This window comes from Diabrotica virgifera, chromosome 4, assembly GCF_917563875.1.
Source record: "Diabrotica virgifera virgifera chromosome 4, PGI_DIABVI_V3a".
Classification (NCBI taxonomy): Eukaryota; Metazoa; Arthropoda; class Insecta; order Coleoptera; family Chrysomelidae; genus Diabrotica; species Diabrotica virgifera.
Window position 1 is genome coordinate 30,178,953 of NC_065446.1, and position 22,160 is coordinate 30,201,112.

The 22,160-nt window shown below is 33.1% G+C and overlaps 1 protein-coding gene across 1 annotated transcript in view; it reads right to left on the reverse strand.

Annotated features, from left to right (window-relative positions):
* Window positions 1-22,160, reverse strand: part of LOC114349373 (WD repeat-containing protein 75) — a 45,185-nt gene that overhangs the window by 15,986 nt on the left and 7,039 nt on the right. Inside the window, exons 3-7 of the mRNA XM_028299724.2 lie at window positions 20,119-20,381; window positions 18,004-18,523; window positions 9,913-10,097; window positions 3,943-4,100; window positions 2,856-3,221 (exon numbers count right to left, since the gene is read on the reverse strand). Coding sequence (XP_028155525.2) covers window positions 2,856-3,221; window positions 3,943-4,100; window positions 9,913-10,097; window positions 18,004-18,523; window positions 20,119-20,381 — 1,492 coding nt within the window. The remainder of the gene's footprint in view (window positions 1-2,855; window positions 3,222-3,942; window positions 4,101-9,912; window positions 10,098-18,003; window positions 18,524-20,118; window positions 20,382-22,160) is intronic.

A 22,160-nucleotide genomic window follows, 5' to 3' on the forward strand; every position in this document is an offset into this window, starting at 1 on the left:
TCTGCGTAAAAGCCCAAGGTAGGCTATGAGAAATTAACAATTTGATAAATGTCAATGACCTCACGTTGCGGGAACTGTAACCGAATATTTATAACAAAAATCTTCGGACTTTGAATTGGCCACGGCATAGTCCAGATCTTAACCCGACCGAACATTTATGGGACATAATAGGGATGTTCACTAATTTTTAAATATAGTTAAATTCAATAGATTACAAGGTATATAAAAACGTAGCAATCATAAAACTGTTTAAAAATGTATATTTTTAAAGATAAATGAGTTCATAATGTTGATTTTCTTGGAGGCTAGAAAAACGGTACCCTGCAGCGAGGCTACGGTCTGTGACGTCAGCAGTCGTAACGTCTTTGATCGACGACTAGTTTTGTATACTTATTTACTCAGTGTATTTGAATGTGCGCAGTTTTTTACGTATTAAATTATTAAAAATAAAGCCAAATAAGTGGTGTTTTGTTCCTGGGTGTGTAAATACATCAAAAAACAGTTCTGACAAGATTTTTATTACCGTTCTAGCCAATTTAAAACAGAAAAAGAAATGGTTTGTTGCAGCTAGAACTTAAAATAACTAACAAAGAACTAACTTAATAAAATAAACATTATAGAAGTTTTCCAGAGACTTTCGGCCCTTGGTAATAATGTAATTGTTCTTTCTGCATTTACATTTTTCAAAAATACTCATTAATTTTCTCAGGATTCGAAAATAATGAATGAATTTAAATATCATTGGACCAAGATTTTACAAAGAGATAGGAGGAACGACATTAAAAAGATAGGAGGAACGCACTGGAAACAGAAAGCACTAAACAGAAGCGAATGGAGGAAACTGGGGGAAGCCTATGTTCAGAATTGGACGAATTAAAGGGCAAAAGAAGAAGAAGAAGAAGGACCAAGATTTTGCACCTACCCCCTTAAAGAGTAAATGAAAAAGTTTCGGGACCTCAAATTTGTATTCCTTAAACTGGGATATTCCTAAAAACGGGATTCTAATAATACATACAGTAAAATTAAACCTTGAAATAACTACATGTGGATGTAGGTATGACTTTATATTATATTAAAATCATTAATAATTTAGTGAAAAGATTGGTTGAAATGAAAATGTATAATACCCAAGTTCAAAAATATTTTTTACCTTGGAACAGTTGTCAACTCGAAATACGAAACAACCGAAATAAGATCTAGAGTTGAAAATGACATAGCAACATTTAACAACATGCATGAGAAATATTTTCACCCATTGCGACATAATATCTCTTTCACTAAAAATGCGGCTGCTAAAATGTTATTATTTCCGGTCTTGCTATAAATATGGCGCAGAGGTCTGGACAATATTGGAAACATTAATGGAAAAGCTAGTGGCATTCGAGATGTGGGTGTACCCATGTATCCTCAAAATATCCTGGGCGACCCACACCAACGTACAGGTATTGCGTCGAATGGGAAAACAAAAAGAAATCTCTTTTACAATTAAGAAACGAAATCTTAAATATTTAGGTCATATCATGAGGCATGATAAATATCGTATACTCCAACTGCTAACGCAAGGTAAAATAGAGAGCAAACGCGGACCCGGAAGAAAAGACACTCATGACTTTAAAAACTTACGCCAATGATTTGGACAAAAATCGATCGAGTTATTCAGAAACGCCTCAAATGAAATTAAAATTACCATGATGATAGCCAACGTCCACAACGGACAAGGCACATGAAGAAGAATAAAAATATTTTTAATACACCTAACCAAGGTAAAGTAATAACCAGCCAATGTATGTATACAATATGCATGCGTACAATGCATGCATACAACTTTCTTTATTTTTTTTTGTGGAGTATTAAGCATTTATTTTTTTAGCTTAAAGAAGACATGGAAAATTATATGGAATATACACTCAGTAAAGCTGTGGTAGATTTATTTTTTACAAGATGCCAATAAATCATACACCACTGTTACATCTACACTACAGTCGGTAGTTTATACGAATCGGCTTTCTGAAAACCTTCTTCCATTTTATTTGTTTATTTTTGTAAAACCCAAAATATGTCCTTCACTATCCAAACCGTCACTATATGTCACTGTCCAAACCGTCTATCCACTTTAAACTAAACAAATTCACTATAAAACTCCACTTTAACCCTGATAAAACAAGAAGAGAACAAAATAAAATGACCTGAAACGTCAATCAGGTAAACAATAACATTATGAGAATGTCGCGCGCTTGGGGTATGCAACTAGTGACGTCAGGCCAATAGAGAAGCGTTCTTGAAATTTAAAATAATGCTAGATTTCTAATAAAGATTTTTTATAGAAAGGCTTTTTCAATTTTTTGAAATTTTGGACAATTATTCCTAGGGTGTTTCTTAATCGTTTTACATGTTTGAAATGACTTTTTAATTTTTTGTGAACATCCCTATTGGCAGAAGACTACGATAGCGTTTGCCACCTCCTAGAACTTTATAAAAGGTAGAAACAGTAGCTCTCGAGATTTGGAATGATACTGATCAAGACCAAACAGCAAACCTCATTTGTAATATAAAAGTACATATCTCTCTAAAGCCTACGGCTACAATTTCAATATTTTATAAATGCTACAATATTTCACAGGGTGTTCCTAACTTGAGAAAAAACACAGTATGATTGTTACACCCGGTAGACAATGACACTTAACTGTCTAGCAACAACCATTATTACAGCGATATTCTTAATGAATAATGCAATAAACATATTAAAAATCACTTAAATCGGACAACAGATTTAGGAAATTCGAGACATCAAAAATGTCTCAATTTTAAGACGGGGCGCTAATTTCTTGCAGAAGTATAGTTTACACCATACAAACCTTTATTGTCTTTTGTAATTACGGCCATATTTGTGGACAAAGTATCCGCAATCAAGAATGATACAGAAATCGGTACTGTCCATGTCATAGATAACGTTAGGATATTCCAAACGCTAAGTTGATTTTTACTAGCCGTTACAAGTAGATGGCATTGGTTACCGTAGCCAAACTGTATGTACTTTAATTGTTTCTTATGAAGAGGATGGAGTAGAGAACATTTAAGCAAACATGTATCAGAAGTCCAAACTGTCAGTATTTCTCCGAATCCTGTTGCAAATAGAGACCCATCTATTGAAAATGATAAAGCATTGCAAGGCAAATTTCGATAAAAGCCAACTCCAAAGCACTGCCAGGATAGTTGAGTACCTAAAATGTATAATTTTAAATAAGTTAAAAAAATTAATAAGTACATATTAGATATTGTTAGATCATTTTTCGTTCAGTATATTTATAATTAATCGACATTATGTAATATATAACAATAGTCAATATAATCTGAGAGGTACGACAAGGTATGAGGTGCCATGATGATTTCCAATATCCGAACCGCATATACACAGAAAGAAGAAGATAATCTAAATACCAAAAACACTCTCACGAATGATCTATCCATCCTCAGCGAATACTTTAAGAAATGGAGATTACAATCAAGTACTACAAAATCTGAGCTATCAATTTTCACCTTAACAACAGGCTAGCAAACAGTGTATGTTGTAACGGGTGTGTCGTGATAATAGACATTGGAAACACAATACATATCCGAAATATCTTGAGGTTACTCTCGACACAACCATACATTAAGAGAACACCTGACAAATACATCAGCAAAACTAAAAATATGTAACAACATAATACAGAAACTCTGCGGAAACACCCTCCTCTGGAAAGATCCTCTGCTCTTGGTCTGATATGTCCGTTGGTCAAATACTGGGCATCGCGAACAGCATGCATAACCACCTGGTCGACACTCAGCTAATCGATAAACAAAAGTGACATAATAAAAAATTATTAATGCTTCCATATGCTCTACCGATAATCTAAATATCTACTTGGTGAATAATGTAATGAAATTATCAATTGCATCTACCTGTGACTACTTCAATTTCGGACAATTGCCATATTTTAAATTTTTTGTCGTCTCCAACGGTTACGCACTGAAGTCTTTCATCTTTATGACACGGCTGAAACAGCATACTATTAATGCTATCTTCATGCGGATATTCGATGGAGGTATTTAGGTGAAATCTAAAAATATACAATAATGCAACAATAGTACATTGTTTACCGGGTAGGAAAAGCTTAACATTCCTGGACGACTGTGAAGATTGCTAAGTCGAGGCGCAAGCCGAGACTTAGCAACACAGAGTCCACGAATGTGGCTTTTCCTACGAGGTAAACATACTATTTTTCCGCAAATCGTTTAAAATTCGACAGATATTGATTGATTTAAAAAAAAAAACGCGATAATTTTATTCCCAAATAAATGGTGCTTTGAAATTCCTAATAAAATTACTTGGGTTACTATGGAAACGTATTGAGGTTGAATTGTCAAACTTGACGCTTATAAATTTAATTGCTGGTGTTCTCGAAAGTAAAATGATAAGTGATGATGAAATTTCCATTCCTGGGACTCCTCCAGAGCTGGTTGAGGCAGTGAACAAATTGATCTTAAAAATGTATTCAGCAATGACTTGATGTTTTCAAAATATAAATTAATTCCTTATAAGCAATGTGTTTTCTATCATTTATGTAGAACACTAACAACTGTACGGAAATATCATTTCCTTACAGTAAGGAAATGACATTTCCTTACAGTAAGGAAGTCCTGACTTTTTCTTCAAGAAATTTTGACAGGAATGTCAAAATTTCCTGGCGATTTGCGGAAAAGTATGTTTACACTTTTATACAAATAAATAATATAACTGCCAAGAGGCAAGTAGGTGGCAGCATTAACAATGAATTTAAGCAAAATTAATAATATTGATTAGTCAAATAAACATTGTTTTCCTGTTTTCTGCCAACAGTAAAATGTATTTTAAATTAAGAGGATGGGTACGTATTTTCGGCTGCAATGCTATTCAAATGGGGATTCGTTTTTTTCGAATCCTGAGAAAACTAATAGGTATTTTTAAAAAATTTAAACGGATAATTAAAGATTACGTTATTAGCGAGGGCCGAAAGTTCCTGAGAGTTCTATAATGTTTATTTTAATAAGTTACAGCGGTGAAAAACTAAGAGAAAATTTAGTGTGATTTTTAATTTCAAATATCTCATTCAAAATAAACTTTTTATTTATTCTAAGGGACTTTCGGCCCTCGGAAATAATTTAGTCTTTCATTCAGCGTTTATATTTTTTAAAAATATTTATTGGTTTTTTCAGGATTCGAAAAAAATGAACACAATGTCGGTGGTAATATTTTCCAAATCTATCTTTGTCTTACGACGCACTTAGTCGAATAGAATAGTGTCAGCATATTGTCAGTTAGACAGTGACAATCAGTGACAATTTGAAATATTTGGCATGGGATCGGGAATATTTGGAGTTGTTGATTAAATAATATTGATATATAGTGTATTTGACAAATAATTGATTTAAGACGTGAACTTAATAAAAAGTTATTTATTGTGTATTATTTGTGGAAGATCCAAGCAGAGAATACATCAGGATAATATATTCTGTGATCCAAGTATTTTGTTGTTAAATATGTTTAAAATTGTAAGCGTTCCATAGTAACAATATATTATTAAAAAATTACTTTCACACTTTTCCTCTTTTCTCAATTGAGTATTAATTTTTGTTGTACATATATATTACTACAATCACTGAATACACAGTTAGTGAAAATATCAAATTTATTAACTGAATTAATAATTTTTAAGTATACAAACAACAGTTATCCAAGAACATTCAAAAGCCATCTCTTTAAGTTAATGATGACATTTTCAAGTAGAATGACATTGTAGTAATGTTTAAATATCCATAATAATGTGAATTTTACTACACCTAATTTGCCATGTAAAGACAGAAAAAGCAGGGATAGCCGTAAAATATTTGCGAATTATGTACCCATGGCCTTAAATAAATTACATATATTCTCCTTTCTGTCTTAATTAATTTAATTTGAAAAAATTTTCGTGGGCACCCTGTATAAATAATTATGTTAATAAAATCAATGGGAAAATCCCAATTATGTTAATGTGTATATTACTGAATAGAGAATTAAATAACCTTTCAAATGAGCTAGCATACGACCCCTAATCTCATTTAAAAAAATGATTGATTAGTTACTTCATCACGCCCAGATGGATAACGTCACTGGTAGGATATATAATATGCCAAGAAATCATAATTTAAAATAAAAATCGACCTGTTTCGGGATTTATTTCCAAAATCGCCCATTCACGAAGAAACGAATTTATTCCAACCTTTACGTGCTCACTGTATAAATGGTTTTCTTAGCGGCAAAAGGTACGACATTTATTTGAAACTGTGCTTTTTAAGTACGGTTGCCATCTGACCAGTTTTCTCTGTTTTCCATTAAGAAATCCGAATGTCGGTCAATATTTAAAAAAGACCAGTTTTTCTATAAGTCAACCGTCATAGAATTTAAAAAATGTGCTTGGAGTAATAACGAAATCGTCCAGGCAGGAAAACATAATGCTGCTGGGGAGATGCCCAGCCTCAAATAATAAGACAAATACCTGTGCGATGGTTAAGCCTATTCATAGCTCTCGATCTTTTGCTATTGAATTGGAATTCTATAAAAATAAATATAATTCTTGCCACAAGAAGTAAGTTTAAAGAAGACCAACTGGCAGATTATCCAATTTTTGCTACGCTTATTTTGTCCATCACGTTCAATTCATTTTTCAGTATTCAATTAAAAAACTTGAACAGTCTCATTTGGATATAGTTATCACAGATGTACAAGGTGTCCCAAAAGTAGCGGGACGTCCGAATATTTCGCGAAATGAACATCGAATCGAAAAACTGAAAAATACGTGTTCAATATTTTTCAAAAATCTATCGAATGACACCAAACACGACCCCTACTACACCCCCTGAGGTGGGTTGGGGATAACTTTAAAATCGTAAATAGGAACCCCCATTTTGTATTGCAGATTTGAATTCCTCGCGTAAAAATAAGCAACTTTTATTCGAGACATTTTTTCGAATTGTGGATAGATGGTCCTATAATCGGAAAAAACTGTTTTTCCTGACACCCTAGGTAATAGAAACGGTCTAATATCTCGAGAAATACACTTCCAAATGAAAAACCAAAAAACACGTTTTTAATATTTTTCAAAAACCTATCGAATGCCACTAAACACGACTCCCCACTCCACTCTCTAGAGGTGGGTTGGGGTAACTTTAAAATTTTAAATAGAAACCCCCATTTTTTATTGCAGTTCTGATTCCGCATGAAAAAATAAATAACATTTATTCAAGACATTTTTAGAATTGTTGATATATGGCGCTATAATCGGAAAAAGAAGATTTGTTAGCGCCATCTATCAACAATTCTAAAAAATGTCTCGCATAAATGTTACTTATTTTTTCATGAGGAATCCAAAACTTCAATAAAAAACAGGGGTTCCTATTTAAGCTTATAAAGTTACCCCTCACCTACAGTTAGTGGAGTGGGGCGTAGCGTTTGGTGTCATTCGATAGGTCTTTGAAAAATATTAAACACGTGTTTTTTGGCTTTTATTTGGAAGTGTATTTCGCGAGATATTAGACCGTTTCAATAATTTACCTAGAGCCCTAGGGTATCACGAAAATAAAATTTTTGCGATTATAGCGCCAATTATCCACAATTATAGCGATTACATATATTATATTATATAGCGATTACCCACAATTCGAAAAAATGTCTTGAATAAAAGTTGGTTATTTTTACGTAAGAAATTCAAATTTGCAATAAAAAAATGTGCCCCATCTCCAAGGGGTGGGTTGGGAGGTCGTGTTTGGTATTCGATAGATTCTTGAAAAATATTGAACACATATTTTCAGTTTCTCGATCCAATGTTTTTTTCTCGAAATATTCGACCATCCTGCTACTTTTGGGACACCCTATATGACATTATGTCTGATTTAAGAGTCAAGTTAAAGAGACGGAAAGGACATTTGGAATAAATTCAGGATTTTTAATTAATTACACCATCGTTAATCCCATATAAACATATTATTTAAATTAAGACAAGTAGTTCAAATTTAATATCTAGTATTACGAGTATAGTCGGATATTTACTTTTGAAGAAGCGGATTTTGTGCGTGATAAGTAATATGAAAAAACTATACGGGGATATGTTGAATTAGTTGTGTACATGACTTTCACCAACGGCCGGAAACCAGAGTGGGAGCCGAGGGTAGTTATAAGGGGTCAAAGTCGCGGTATTTATTATTTTTTTTGTGACGCTCATCATCGAGATAGTGCACCAAAATTTAGGAATAAGTAGGTCATGATGTAACTAAGTAAAATCTCTAGGGGTGGAACGCTGCGTGGCCGACAAAGGGGTGGGGGTAGGGGTGAATATAAAAAATATAAAGGGTTTTTTGCGACGTTCGTGATTGGGATAGTGGACCAAAATTTGTAAATAAGTAGGCCATGACATTACTAAGTAAAATCGCCAGAGCCGGAAACCAGAGTGGGGGACGAGGGTAGTTATAAGGGGTCAAAGTCGCCGTTTTTATTATTATTTTTTGTGATGCTCATGATCAAGATAGTGTACCAAAATTTGGGAATAAGTAGGTCATGACGTAACTAAGTAAAATCTCCAGGGGTGGCACGCTGCGTGGCCGACAAAGGGGTGGGGCAGGGGTGAATACAAAAAATATAATGGGTTTTTGCGACGTTCGTGATTGAGAGAGTGCATCAACATTTGGAAATAAGTAGACCATGAAATTACTAAGTAAAATCCTCAGAGCCGGAAACCCGAGGTGGGGGACGAGGGTAGTTATAAGGGGTCAAAGTCGCCGTTTTTATTATTTTTTTTTGTGACGCTCATGATCGAGATAGTGCACCAAAATTTGGGAATAAGTAGGTCATGAGGTAACTAAGTATAACCACCACTCCAGGGGTGGAACGCTGCGTGGCCAATAAAGGGGTGGGGGTAGGTGCCAATATAAAAATATAAGGGGTTGTTTGCGACGTTCTAGATTGAGATAGTGAACCAAAATTTGAGGAATAAGTAGACCATGACTTAGCTAAGTAAAATCCCCAGAGCCGGAAACCAGAGTTGGGGATGAGGGTAGTTTTAAGAGGTCAAAGTCGCAGTGTGTATTATTTTTTTTGTGACCTGGCACAACATTTGTACCCCACGCTGCAGCGTTCCGCCCCTGGAGATTTTACTTAGTAATGTCATGATCTACTTATTCCCAAATTTTGGTGCACTATCTTGATCACGAACGGCAAAAAAAACCCCCCATATATTTTTATACTCACCCCTACCTACCACCCCTTTGTACCCCAAGCAGCGTTCCGCCCCTGAAGATTTTACTTAGTTACGTCATGACCTACTTACTCCCAAATTTTGGTGCACTATCTCCATCATGAGCGCCACAAAAAAAAATAATAAAAACGGGACTTTGACCCCTTATAACTACCTTCCTCCCCCACTCTGGTTTCCGGCTCTGGGGATTTTACTTACTTATGTCATGGTCTACTTATACCCAAATTTTGGTGCACTATCTCAATCACGAACGTCGCAAAAAGCCCCTTATATTTTTTATATTTACCCATACCCCCACCCCTTTGTCGGCCACGCAGCGTTGCGCCCCTAGAGATTTTACTTAGGTACGTCATGACCTACTTATTCCCAAATTTTGGTTGCATTATCTCGATCATGAGCGTCATAAAAAAATAATAAAAACCACGACTTTGACCCCTTATAACTACCCTCGGCCCCCACTCTGGTTTCCGGCCGTTGGTGAAAGTCATGTACACAACTAATTCAACATATCCACGTATAGTTTTTCCATATTACTTATCACGCACAAAATCCGCTCCCAGCTCTTAGACTATGTATTAGTAGTAGACTAGAAAATAATACTCACTGTTGTTTAGATTCATCAAACTTCCAAAACTTTAATCGTATTTCATAATTATATTCCCTATCTTTTCTTTCTTCCACAGTAGCAAACCATAATCCACTTTTACTTATTGCAACTTTTGTTACTTCAGTATTGATCATTATGTTTTCTCTCTCATTCGTTATTCTATTTTGAGCAGTTATATCAACCTACAAATCAAAATCATTTAAAAATAGATTTAATACGCATATATACATAGTTCTTCCATCTTTGCACATGCATGGAATTATTGACGAATCACTTTTTATACTAGGTCTCTTTTTTATTCACAGAAACTAGTACCGCAAAATTAAACCGCTTGTCTATAGAAACCACAATAAGTTACACAAGGATAAACAATACCTTGTCTTTGATACCTTGTTTACTATTTTCAGTAACAGTGAAATTAGCGCATTTGTTGTGTTTATTGGAATTTATAACTTATATTGTGTTTATTTTATAAAGTTATATTGTGTTAAATATATTATAACATAGTTAAATGTAAATGTACAATATAACTTAAAAAAAACGTCCACCGATAACATAGGCGTAACCAGGGGGGGGTTTTGGGGGTTATAACCCGCCCCCCCCCATTGGGATGGACTTTGAGCTCTATACGCTTAACACCATACCCCTCAGAGACCTTCCAGTAGTTGTAACCCCCCCCCCCTTAGGATCATCCAATCGTACACATCAGCAAAGTCCACCATTAAAAGAGGAATCAAAGCGAAGATAAAAGACCAGCAAATACAAGCCGGTGCTGGAAAATCTTGGGCCCACCTAATAGAGTCACCAATCCCTCACAACTTGCCGAGACCCATCAGTGTAGCCGCGTTCAGAACAACTACGGGGCATGACTACCTGGCCTCCCATCTACATCGCATCGGCGTCCGTGAAAATGACAACTGTCCACTATGTAATCAGCCCCAGATGGATGCTGCTCACCTCCCAGAGTGCCCAGCCCTGATAACAGACCCACCCGAGGAGGATGAAGATCGCCTACGAGAAACGGCTCGTCTATACTGGTCAGCGCGCCGCCAAATGGCTAACATGCCAAGGGTGGGCGTTGGCTAGTAAGTAAGTAAGTAAGTAAGGATCATCCTGGTTACGCCTATGACCGATAATAGCCATTTCCTAATTATTACATTGACAGTGCATATCAATATTACATATCGACGTACGTTTCACTTAATGTTTTAATTTAACTCGTTTTCAAATGAATTATGACATTTGTGCAAAGATAATGGAACAAACTATACCGTTTCTAAACTTAAATTAAGTATTATTCATCTACAAGTTTTAATTCGATGGGTACATCGTTTGGTCCAGTCACTTTGTCATATTTTGGTTTTTTAATATTGCTGGTCCGGTATCTTCCATTATTTCTGATGGCTAGGGATTGCAATCCAGCAGCATTTTCAATCAAGCTGGATTTTTGCAAGATTGGCCTGAATCCAGCGCGGTTACAGCAAAATGTGGAATCAAAATAAAAACACGATTTCAATGTTTTCTTTTGTCTGTATTTTAAATTTCTAAACAACAGAAACATGAATTATTTAGTTTTTTTTGGAAGTGAGACCTTAAAAAACATAGGCCTAACCTAATGTGCACAGAACAGCACATATAGCTGGTTGCGAAGAAAGCCCTTTCGACCTCTATACTGGTCGGTTTTAAGATCATTAAATAGTCATAGACCATGGACAAATAATCGCCTTTCACTCCTTCGATCTCATAAATGTCCATTTCCTTTTCCAAAATCTTTTCGTAATCTTTTTGAGAATCAGTTTTTTTTTTGTTATAAAAGTTTTCTCTTTCTCATTTCAATTCAATGTTAAGTTCTTGTTCCAGTAAAATTCACGGGCCCCGGATTAGTTGCCCACCTTTTTCCATTATGTCCTCTTGCACTGGTTCCACAATCACTTGTTTATTTATACGACTCAACAAATTTTTCATCTCTTGTCGCACTGCATTCTTTTTCGGCATGAGGAAATAACCAGGATTGTTTAGTCCTTCGCCATACTTTTTTGGATTTCGTAATTCCACTAATGTACCTGTAATTTCAGAGAAGCACCGTTCCGCGATTTTGTTGAGTAGTGCTTCAGATATATCGGCACTAAGGGTAGCCAGTTTCACCGGTTAAAAAGTGGCGATCGACTCATTGATTATTGACCATTCGCCAGAAGAGAATTTATCTCAGAATCAATGTCTATCAACGCTTTATCAATGCAAACTTTTAAGCTGTAGAAGCTTTTCAGCATACTGAGCTACTGCTAGCGTCATAGAATGGCAAGTTGCCGACTCACGGCTTTGAATAAAGAGGCTAATGAAGACATTAAGTAACTTATTTCGAATTTGACACGTTTGCGGATCCTGGCTGCTGGATGCAGCACGGTTTGATGGATCCAGCATGTAAAAAAAGCGCTGGATACAGCTGGATTGCTGGATGCCGGATCCAGCAATTGCAATCTCTACTGATGACAATTCTCTTTTTTCATCACTAAACAGTTGCTTGATGTATTTGGCCCATTGCAGCAATCCCCTCTTTACATAAGTAATTCTACTTTCTTTGTCATTTTTAACGTTGCGTTACAATCCTGATACCTGCCACTCTTTTTATCCAGGTCTTCCATTTATCCGGAGCATCTATCGGAGAACCTATTTCGCCTCTCGAATTTTCTTTCTACTTTACTTATAGTCCAGAAAGCCACTGCGCATCCGCTAGGAAAAATATTCTAATTCGGATTTTTTGCACAATCTTACTCAAAAAGGACTCCTTTTAACAAATTTGCATGTTGCCAGGACCAAAAGGTGGTCAAAAATTTTTTAAACGTTTTTTTTTGTTTCTTTCCTAAAATTATTTTTTTTGCATGGAACAATTTTTTTTATGTTTTTTGGATCATTCCAAACAGAAAAGGTCTTTAGTGACTTTTCTATAAAGTTGATAGTTTTTCACATATAAGCGATTAAAAATTGAAAAATTGCGAAATCGGCCATTTTTAACCCTCAAAAACTATGTGAAAAACTGAAAATTTGAATGTTGCCAAGGTAGGTAGATATTCTTTAAACATCGATTGATAAAATCCCGAAGAGTTTTTTGCAATACAATATTCAAAACTCCTTTGTTTTTTAATTGCTAATCAAGCGTGCGCGACACTATTTTCCACCGACAGTATGGGGCAAATGAAAGGAATAAATTCGTTATTTCGTAAACCGGCGACTTTAAGGAAAAATCCCGAAACAGGTCGATTTTTATTTTTATATGATATTGTGGCATATATGGTATACTAGTGACGTCATCCGTATGGGCGTGATGACGTAATCGATGATTTTTTTAAATGAGAATAGGGGTCGTGTGGTAGCTCATTTGAAAGGTTCTTCAATTATCTATTCAGTAATGAAAACATTTACATAATTATTTATACAGGGTGTCCTTCTACTTCTTTTTTTGTCAAATAATTTAATTCAATAAAATTTTTTTGGACACCCTGTATAAATAATTATGTAAATGTTTATATTACTGAATAGAGAATTGAAGAACCTTTCAAATGAGCTAGCACATGACCACTATTCTCATTTAAAAAAATCATCGATTACGTCATCACGTCCAGATGGATGACGTCACTAGTATACCATATATGCTACAATATCATAACTTAAAAATAAAAATCGACCTGTTTCGGGATTTTTCCTTTAAGTCGCCGGTTTACGAAATAACGAATTTATTCCTTTCATTTGCACCATACTGTCGGTGGAAAATAGTGTCGCGCACGCTTGATTAGCAATTAAAAAACAAAGGAGTTTTGAATACTGTATTGCAAAAAACTCTTCGGGATTTCATCAATCGATGTTTAAAGAATATGTACCTATCTTGGCAACATTCAAATTTTCAGTTTTTCATATAGTTTTTGAGGGTTAAAAATGGCCGACTTCGCAATTTTTCAATTTTTAATCGCTTATATGTCAAAAACTATCATTTTTAGAGAAAAGTCACCAAAGAGCTTTTCTGTTTGGAATGATCCAAAAAACCTAAAAAAACTTTTTTCCATGCAAAAAAAATAATTTTAGGAAAAAAACAAAAAAAAAACGTTTGAAAAATTTTTGACCACCTTTTGGTCCTGGCAACATGCAAATTTGTTAAAAGGAGTCCTTTTTGAGTAAGATTGTGCAAAAAATCCGAATTAGAATATTTTTCCTAGCGGATGCGCAGTGGCTTTCTGGACTATTAATTTCTTTGTTTATACAGGTCTTTCGATGTATATTTTTTAGTTTCTTCCACAAGCTCAAGTATTTCTGCAATCATCCAAGGTTTTCTTTTTCTTCAATTTAATTCGGGGTTGTTTTGTAACAGAGATCAGAGAATTTTGAATTTCCTCCAATTTATGGTCAATATTTACTGTTGGTGAATTATCTTCTTAAATATTTCGCAAGCTCTCGTTGATTTTAAGTATTATCTCTTCATATTACAGTTACAGTATTCTACAGGTCTACAGGGCCCTTTACAGTCTTTTGTTTTAGTCCCGTCGAAAAAAACAAGTAGGTTGTGGTCAATATCCATTCCTGGATACGTTTTGGATGATATTATGCAAATTATAATACGTTCTAGTTTATATCTGATGATTTTGTCGTTACTGCAAGCATATAACCTCCATGTGTATAATTTATGTTTACAAGTATTTTGCAATTATACCAACCAAGCGGACCAGCGCACTCACTTTGACTGTGCAATTATAAGTTCCTCATTGATAAACAATTCAACCAATTAGTCCAGTAAATGAACGGGAAAAACGGCGATATTCTCCTTTTCATGAACATTTTTCAGTGCGTCACAAATTATAGAAAAAAAGGTAAGTCCGTGATAATACACATTTATGACATTTATTCTAACGTGACATTTTAGTTAAATCTGACAGTTGTCAAATTTTATTTTCAATTTGGAATAAAACCAAATCAATTGTGTCTATTGCATTTATAAAATGGTATTTTCTTTCATTTGTATAGTCTTATAAATTGTACAGATTATATTGATAATATTATTATTTTATTTAATAAATAATTCTTTTTTGATTATGGCGCCATCTATCGACAACTAGAATAATCACCGAACTAGAATAATTACCGAAGTATTCCCAGACGTGCCTTTTTTTCTGTCACATACAATTTAATGCGTTAGAGAGAAATCGAAAAACTGTGACGCACTGAAAGATGATCATGAGAAAAAGAATACCGTGTAATTTTTAGGGGAAACTCCGAATTGCATGAAAATTTGGATTTAGGTTCTACTAACCATCCACTTCAAAGTTGTAATTGTGCCATTGGTTGCTTTTACTTGGGGGGTGACAGTCACCCCTTCTCGGGGGTGAAAAAACATAGTTCAAGATAAGACCGGAAATGGATAAATTGACTGCTGTTAAGCAACTTTTGTTCTATAGAGTTTTTTTTTGTAGTCAATACATTTCGACTTATTTGCGATTGAAAATTATTTTTTGACACAAAAACTGCGTTTTCTGAAGGTTTTTCGCAAATATCTCAAAAAGTAAATATTTGATCAAAAAAATATCCTTAGCAAAAGTGTAGCTTATAAAAAGATGAAAAAAATAGTGTATCAGTAAAGTATATCAATCTAGTAAAAACAAAGTTGTAGCTCATGAAAAATACGTTCTTATTCGTCCAATTCCAAATCGAATATTTCAAGGTGAAATCACCTAAAAATTAAGCACTTTTCGGGAAAAACCCATTCAAACTTTTTTAAAGTGTTTATAAAAAGCTTTATTTTAATTGTTTATAAATAAAGGTTTCTAGCATTTTAAATAAGTTACGCTCAAAATAAAGTTGGCCCTCTTTTTTTTGTAAAAAAATCATGAAAATCTCCCCGTGTTTAGCTCCCCAAATGAAATTAATCTTTACCGCTTTACAAACAATTTACTTATCTATTTTTTATTAATATGATCTGTCAGTCTCACCAGTTTAAAGTGCTTATATTGAAAGGGTTATAGTTGAAAAAGCTTGAACGGGTCACTAATCACAGTGTATGCAAATTTTGAACAGCCATATCTTAACCAATTTTTGTCTTACGGAAAAACAAAATGAAACTAGCATATTTACAATAGCAAAACCTACATTTTTTTACTCTTTAAGATTTTTCTTATCACTAATACTTTTTAAGTTATTTTGAAAAAAGGAAATTTTCAAAAATTTTTAGAAAAATTTTTTTTACTATAAAACCAAATTTTTTTAAAAGTAAGCACTTCAAACCAATCAAACTTGCGTATCATATAAACAAAACACATAAGGTAAGGTCGCCAATTAAGGCCACCTTAAGGTTTAAATATCTGTAATATTTTATTCAGGAACAATATGGGGGAAAATTCTTGTATACGCATTGTCTAACATTTTAGCTATCGAATTTCAGGATAAAATACTTACTAAATAAATAAAGAAATATAAAATTTTAACATTGAATAAATCTGGAATATTTGGCCTTATTAGGAACTGGTAGCTTAATAAGGCCAGTTTCATTTTTTACGCAAATTGAGGTGGATAATAAATTTTAAACCTAAGAATTAAAGAACAAATATAAAATTTAGTGAAAGAAACTTTTATTCATATTAAAAACAAAAATTTGTCAATACATTAAGCACACATATCGCACATTTACACACATCTAGGACAATTGGATTTATTAGGACACTGTCTACTTTTTTATTTAACATAAAAAAAATTAATAAAAAGCAATATAAAGAAAAAACAGTTCCAGTTCCTTAAAAAGTATTAATTTACTATCGCTTTACAAAGAAAAAATAATTGGCTTATATTCATTAAGTACCATTTTAGAAATTTTATAACTTACCTAAAATTTATAAACCAACTTCCGCACCGTAACAAACACGTGTCTAGTCTACTTGGCGCTGCTATGTGATACTACCGACTGAATGGCGTAGACGGTTTTGACTGAGAAAGACATTTACGGTGACCTCTAATATATAATATCTATATTTAAGAAAATATTTGCAATTGGCCTAATTAAGACACTGGCCTTATTTGGCGACACTACCTTACAGTTAAAATAAATGATAAAGCGGTAACGATTAATTTTATTTAGGGTGCTAAATAGAGGGAGGTTTTCACGATTTATTTTACCAAAAAAAGTGTTCAACTTTTTTTTTAGTGTAACTTGTTAATTTTTGATGCTAGAAACTTTTGTAACAAACAAATATAAAGCTTTTCTTTAGATACTTTAAAAATGTTAACAAGCTTTTCCCGAAAAGTGCTTAATTTTTCGGTAATTTCGCGTTGAATTATTCGATTTGGAATTAGACTAATAAGAACGTATTTTTCATGAGCTACAACTTTGCTTTTACTAAATTTATAGACTTTACTAATACACCATTTTTTAGTTTTTGTTTTATAAGCTACACTTTTGCTAAGAATATTTTTTTCGATAAAATATTTACTTTTTGAGTTATTTGCGAAAAACGGTCTAACAACGTAGTTTTTTTGTTCAAAAATCAACATTTTCAATCGTGAATAACTCGTTGCTTATAAAAGGCGTTTTTAACCCACCCCCCCCCCCTCCCCGAGAAGGACCGACTATCATCCCCCAAGTAAAAGCAACCAACGGCACAAATTCAACTTTGAAGTGGAGGGTAAGTAGAACCTAAATCCAAATTTTCATGCAATTCGGAGTTGCCCCTGAAAATTACACTCCAAAACGGTCATTTATTGGGCTGAATAGGTTACATTGTTCATTGCTCTTCTCAATCCATCTCCCCACATAATTCTCTAGTTCTCCTTGACCAATTTCAGAATTTAAATCACACAGTATATTTATGTCATGTGACACTCATGCCTTTAGTTTACTTGATTAGTTCTAAAACTAAAGTAATATCGCTAATACATGTCAAATCGTTTGATTAAATAACTTCAAAACGTGATTTCTTAAGACTCTCAACAATATCCCCAACTTGGTTTAAAAGTAACACAGAGCGATATAGCAATATCTAAAAGGATAAAGAACTGCTTGCAAAACTTCTTAAGCTAAATGTGAATAAAAGAATGATGAAAAAAATAAGTACTTACACTGTAAAGAAGAGACATGTCATCTGGGGAATAAAACTGGATATGTCCTTGATTCCCATTCATTATTAGAGCTCTGGACCTACTATCATGAACAATTCCACTATCAAAATGCTGTGCTAGCACCAAATTTTGAATCAAACTGATTTGGTAGAGTGTATTATCAAAAATTCGAATAGCATTATCATTTGTTGAAACTGCAATATGTAAGTTGTTATTGGCAACCACAACATTGCAGATCTCTCCGGGTATACGGGGCACAAACTTTTTTTCATTTATATTATCATACTGCCATTTTACTAGTACACATTCACCTCCACCACTATAAAAGTAACTACCTGATGTGGAGAAGCGTACTGTTTGAACAGGTAAATTGTGCCAGTGAAAAACGGTTTGTTTAGCTTTAGCTGCAAATATATCATGCCAACCAACCACACGACCAGTTGAGTCACCAGTGATTACAATTTCTTCTGTAGAATGAACTGCTACGCATGTAAAATTTCTTGTATTACTCGTAAAGCATCTAAAATCGAATAATTATTTAAAAAACAATAAATATTTAGGTTGTCATAAAGGACAGACCAAATTGTAACTATACATTCAGAAGCCAAAAATAATAATATTTTACTAAAAAATACATCAGACATACGATACGATAAGCATTAAAACTGGAAACAAATTAACTAGAAAATTAGTAAAGATCTAAAGCTATAACGTTTTTATTTTTCTAGTCATAACTGCACTTAAAATTTTTCTTTGTGCTGTACCACAATATGCCTATACTATCTTGTAGACAGTTTTATATGTATTTTTCAAGTTCTCATATAATGAATTTCATCTGTATTTAGTCTATGTAAAAATAACCTATTAAAAAATGTTCATATTAACATTTTAAAAATGTTTATATTAAAATTAAGAGAAATTATTACGTGTCTATCAATATTAAGAGCGTAAGTGCAAAAATTTCGAGCCAAAAATTTTTAAATGCATTTATTTTTTTCGAATTCTGAGAAAACTAATAGGTATTTCTGAAAAATTTAGACGCTGAATAAAAGATTACCTTATTACCGAGGGCCGAAGTCCCTGAAAACTTCTATTACAATGTTTATTTAATAAGTTACAGGGGCGAAAAAGAAGATAAAATTTAGTGTGATTTTTAATTTCAAATATCTCATTCAAAGAAACTTTTTGTTTATTCTAAGGGACTTTCTGCCCTCGGTAATAATGTAATTTTTAACTCTGCGTTTAAATTTTTCAAAAATATTTAATAGTTTTTTCAGGACTTGGAAAACAATGAACACAAGTCTGTGGTGATATTTTCCAAATCGAACATTTGCTATATTTTTCATACAATGCACTCAGTCAAACAAAACATATTGACAAGGCTACTAAATATTTGACAAGGCTTCAGGGATATTGTTTAAATATATGAGTTGTTTATTAAATAAGTAATATTGATAAATATTGTATTTGATAAATAATTGATTTAAGACGTGAAATTAATAAAAAGATATTTATTGTTTATTATTTATGGAAGATCCAAGCACAAATTATACCATGGTATATTCTGTGATCCATGAAAAAGTATTTTGTTGTTAAAGCTGTTCAAAATTTATCTAAATGTTCCATAATAACAGTGTATTATTAAAATCACTTTTTCTCTCTTTTCGATTATTAGTTTTTATTGTATAGGATATAAATTATTGTAATCACTGAATACATAGTTAGTGAAAATAAATCCTATTGATTAAATTAATTATTAATTTAAGCGATTATACAAGTAACGGTTATCCAAGAACATTCAAAAACTGAACGAAATAGCCATCTCTATGTTGCTGATGACAATGTAATTGTCAACTAATGTTTACATTGTTTTACATTATTAATTTAAGCGATTATACAAGTAACGGTTATCCAAAAACATTAAAAAACTGAACGAAATAGCCATCTCTATGTTGCTGATGACAATGTCATTGTCAACTAATGTTTACATCTCTACAGCTTACATACCAGTGAGAATTTTACTACAAGTACTTAATATGCAGTGTAAAGAAAGAAAAAGTAGGGATAGCTGTAAAATATTTGTGACTACACTCTTGTTAAGTAATAGGCCCTTACCTCGAATATTCCTTAAAGTTATTCAACTTATTAAAAAACACTTTATTATCATGAACAACAGCAAAGAAATGTGAGTTGTTAACATCAATAAAATATGGAAGCTTACAGTCTAGTACTATACTGTATTCCTTAGACATTTTCGTTTTTGCATTGTAGTGAGCAAAACGAATTCCATTTTTATGTTTATAAGAATATATGGCTGAGTAATCTTCTCTCTCATCAGGAATGACATTGAATGTTAAAATATTCTGATTTGAAAGTTTCTGCAAAAATAAAAATATATTACTGTAGCACAAATAGGTTTTCAAATTCAAATTCAAAATATCTTTTATTAAAAAAAATTGTAAACAACACACTTATAGCAAATTGCCACAATTGAAGAGTTGTGACTGCATAGCTTCACTGAGGAGGCATAAGGATGCTGAAATAGCTATATGGAGATGGTGGTCCAACTCTGAATCGAATATAAACAAAACCTGCCTTTATCTTTTCTTGAATAATAAGTGTCTAATATACATACAAAATTACAATTACAACTACTATAAGTTATAAGTTAAAAGTTAAACTGTGTGATTTAAAAACTCATACACAGAATATAGTTCTAAATCCAATAAAATGCTTTTTATTTCAGTTCTAAATATATTAAAATTCTGTTGCAATTTATTTCTAACAGGTAATTTAAACTGATAGAGAGAAAAATAGAAGGAGAAAAGTTGTTCCTAACATTCATAGACTTGAAAGCTGCCTTCGATTCAATAAACAGAGAGAAAATCTGGAAATGCTTAAAGGACTTGGAAGTACCCACAGAATTAATAAAGATTATCAAAAGTACATACGACGTAGTGAAAGCTAAAGTACAAATTGGAGGTCAGAAGAGTTTCTAATGGACAAAGGACTAAAACAAGGCGACAGTCTCAGCCCCTTACTCTTTGTAATAATAATGGACCGAATAATAAAAAATATCAGAGCAAGGGGACAAGAAGTTAACACCATAATCGGCTACAGAAATTTGGTAACCAGTAAAAATAAATAGTCTACTATACGCAAATGATATAGTGCTTATAGCCAATAATAAAAATAAAATGGAGAAAAACCTTAATATATGGACTGAAGAAATTGAAATGATGGGAATGAAAATAAACATAGACAAAACCAAAACAATGATAATAAATAACAAAGGAAGACCTACACAACAAAGAGATAAAGTGCAATCAGATAACATTAGAAAAAGTATCAACCTATGAATACCTAGGGAGTATAATAACTGACGAAGGGAGAATAGACGCTGAAATAGCAAACAGAGAAAAAAAATCGACACGAATATTTTATGCCTTAAATAAACGCATACTAGCACATAAAGACATACAAATGGAAGTGAAAAGGAAGAATCATAATACAATAACCAGACCAGTAATAACCTATGCAAGTGAAAATTGGACAATACAGAAGAAACATAAGTCAAAAATAGAAGCAATGGATATGAAACACTTAAGAAAGATCGCAGGAAAATCAAAATGGGATAGAATAAAAAATGAAGAAATAAGAAGAACGGAAATAGAGCCAATATTATATCACATCCAAAATAAACAACTAGAATGGTATGGACATGTGCTAAGAATGAAACCAGAAAGGATGCCCAGGAAAATTCTGGAAATGAGAAACACGACAAAAAGGAGAAGAGGGTGTCCCCGAAAGAATTGGAGGGATCAAATAGAGGACATAGGAAATGCCCGAGGGAAAACGAAGGAAGGAATGAAATGCCTAGCCAAAAACAGAATAAAGTGGAAAAAAAGAATGTGTGTGTACTTTGTACGCACGTAAGAAGTTATACTTCTATTATAATATAATCTAACTTCATATTATGATTTCAATGAAATCAATATATACCGATCTACTTTAAAGTTTTTTTTGTATTGTATTTAAATATTAAACTAATTTTAGAAAGAACAAAAAGAATACCAAAAATTAAAAAAAAAGGATATAACTTTGTCAGGATTCGAACAGGGGACCTCTCGATCCCTAGGCGAATGCTCTACTGATCA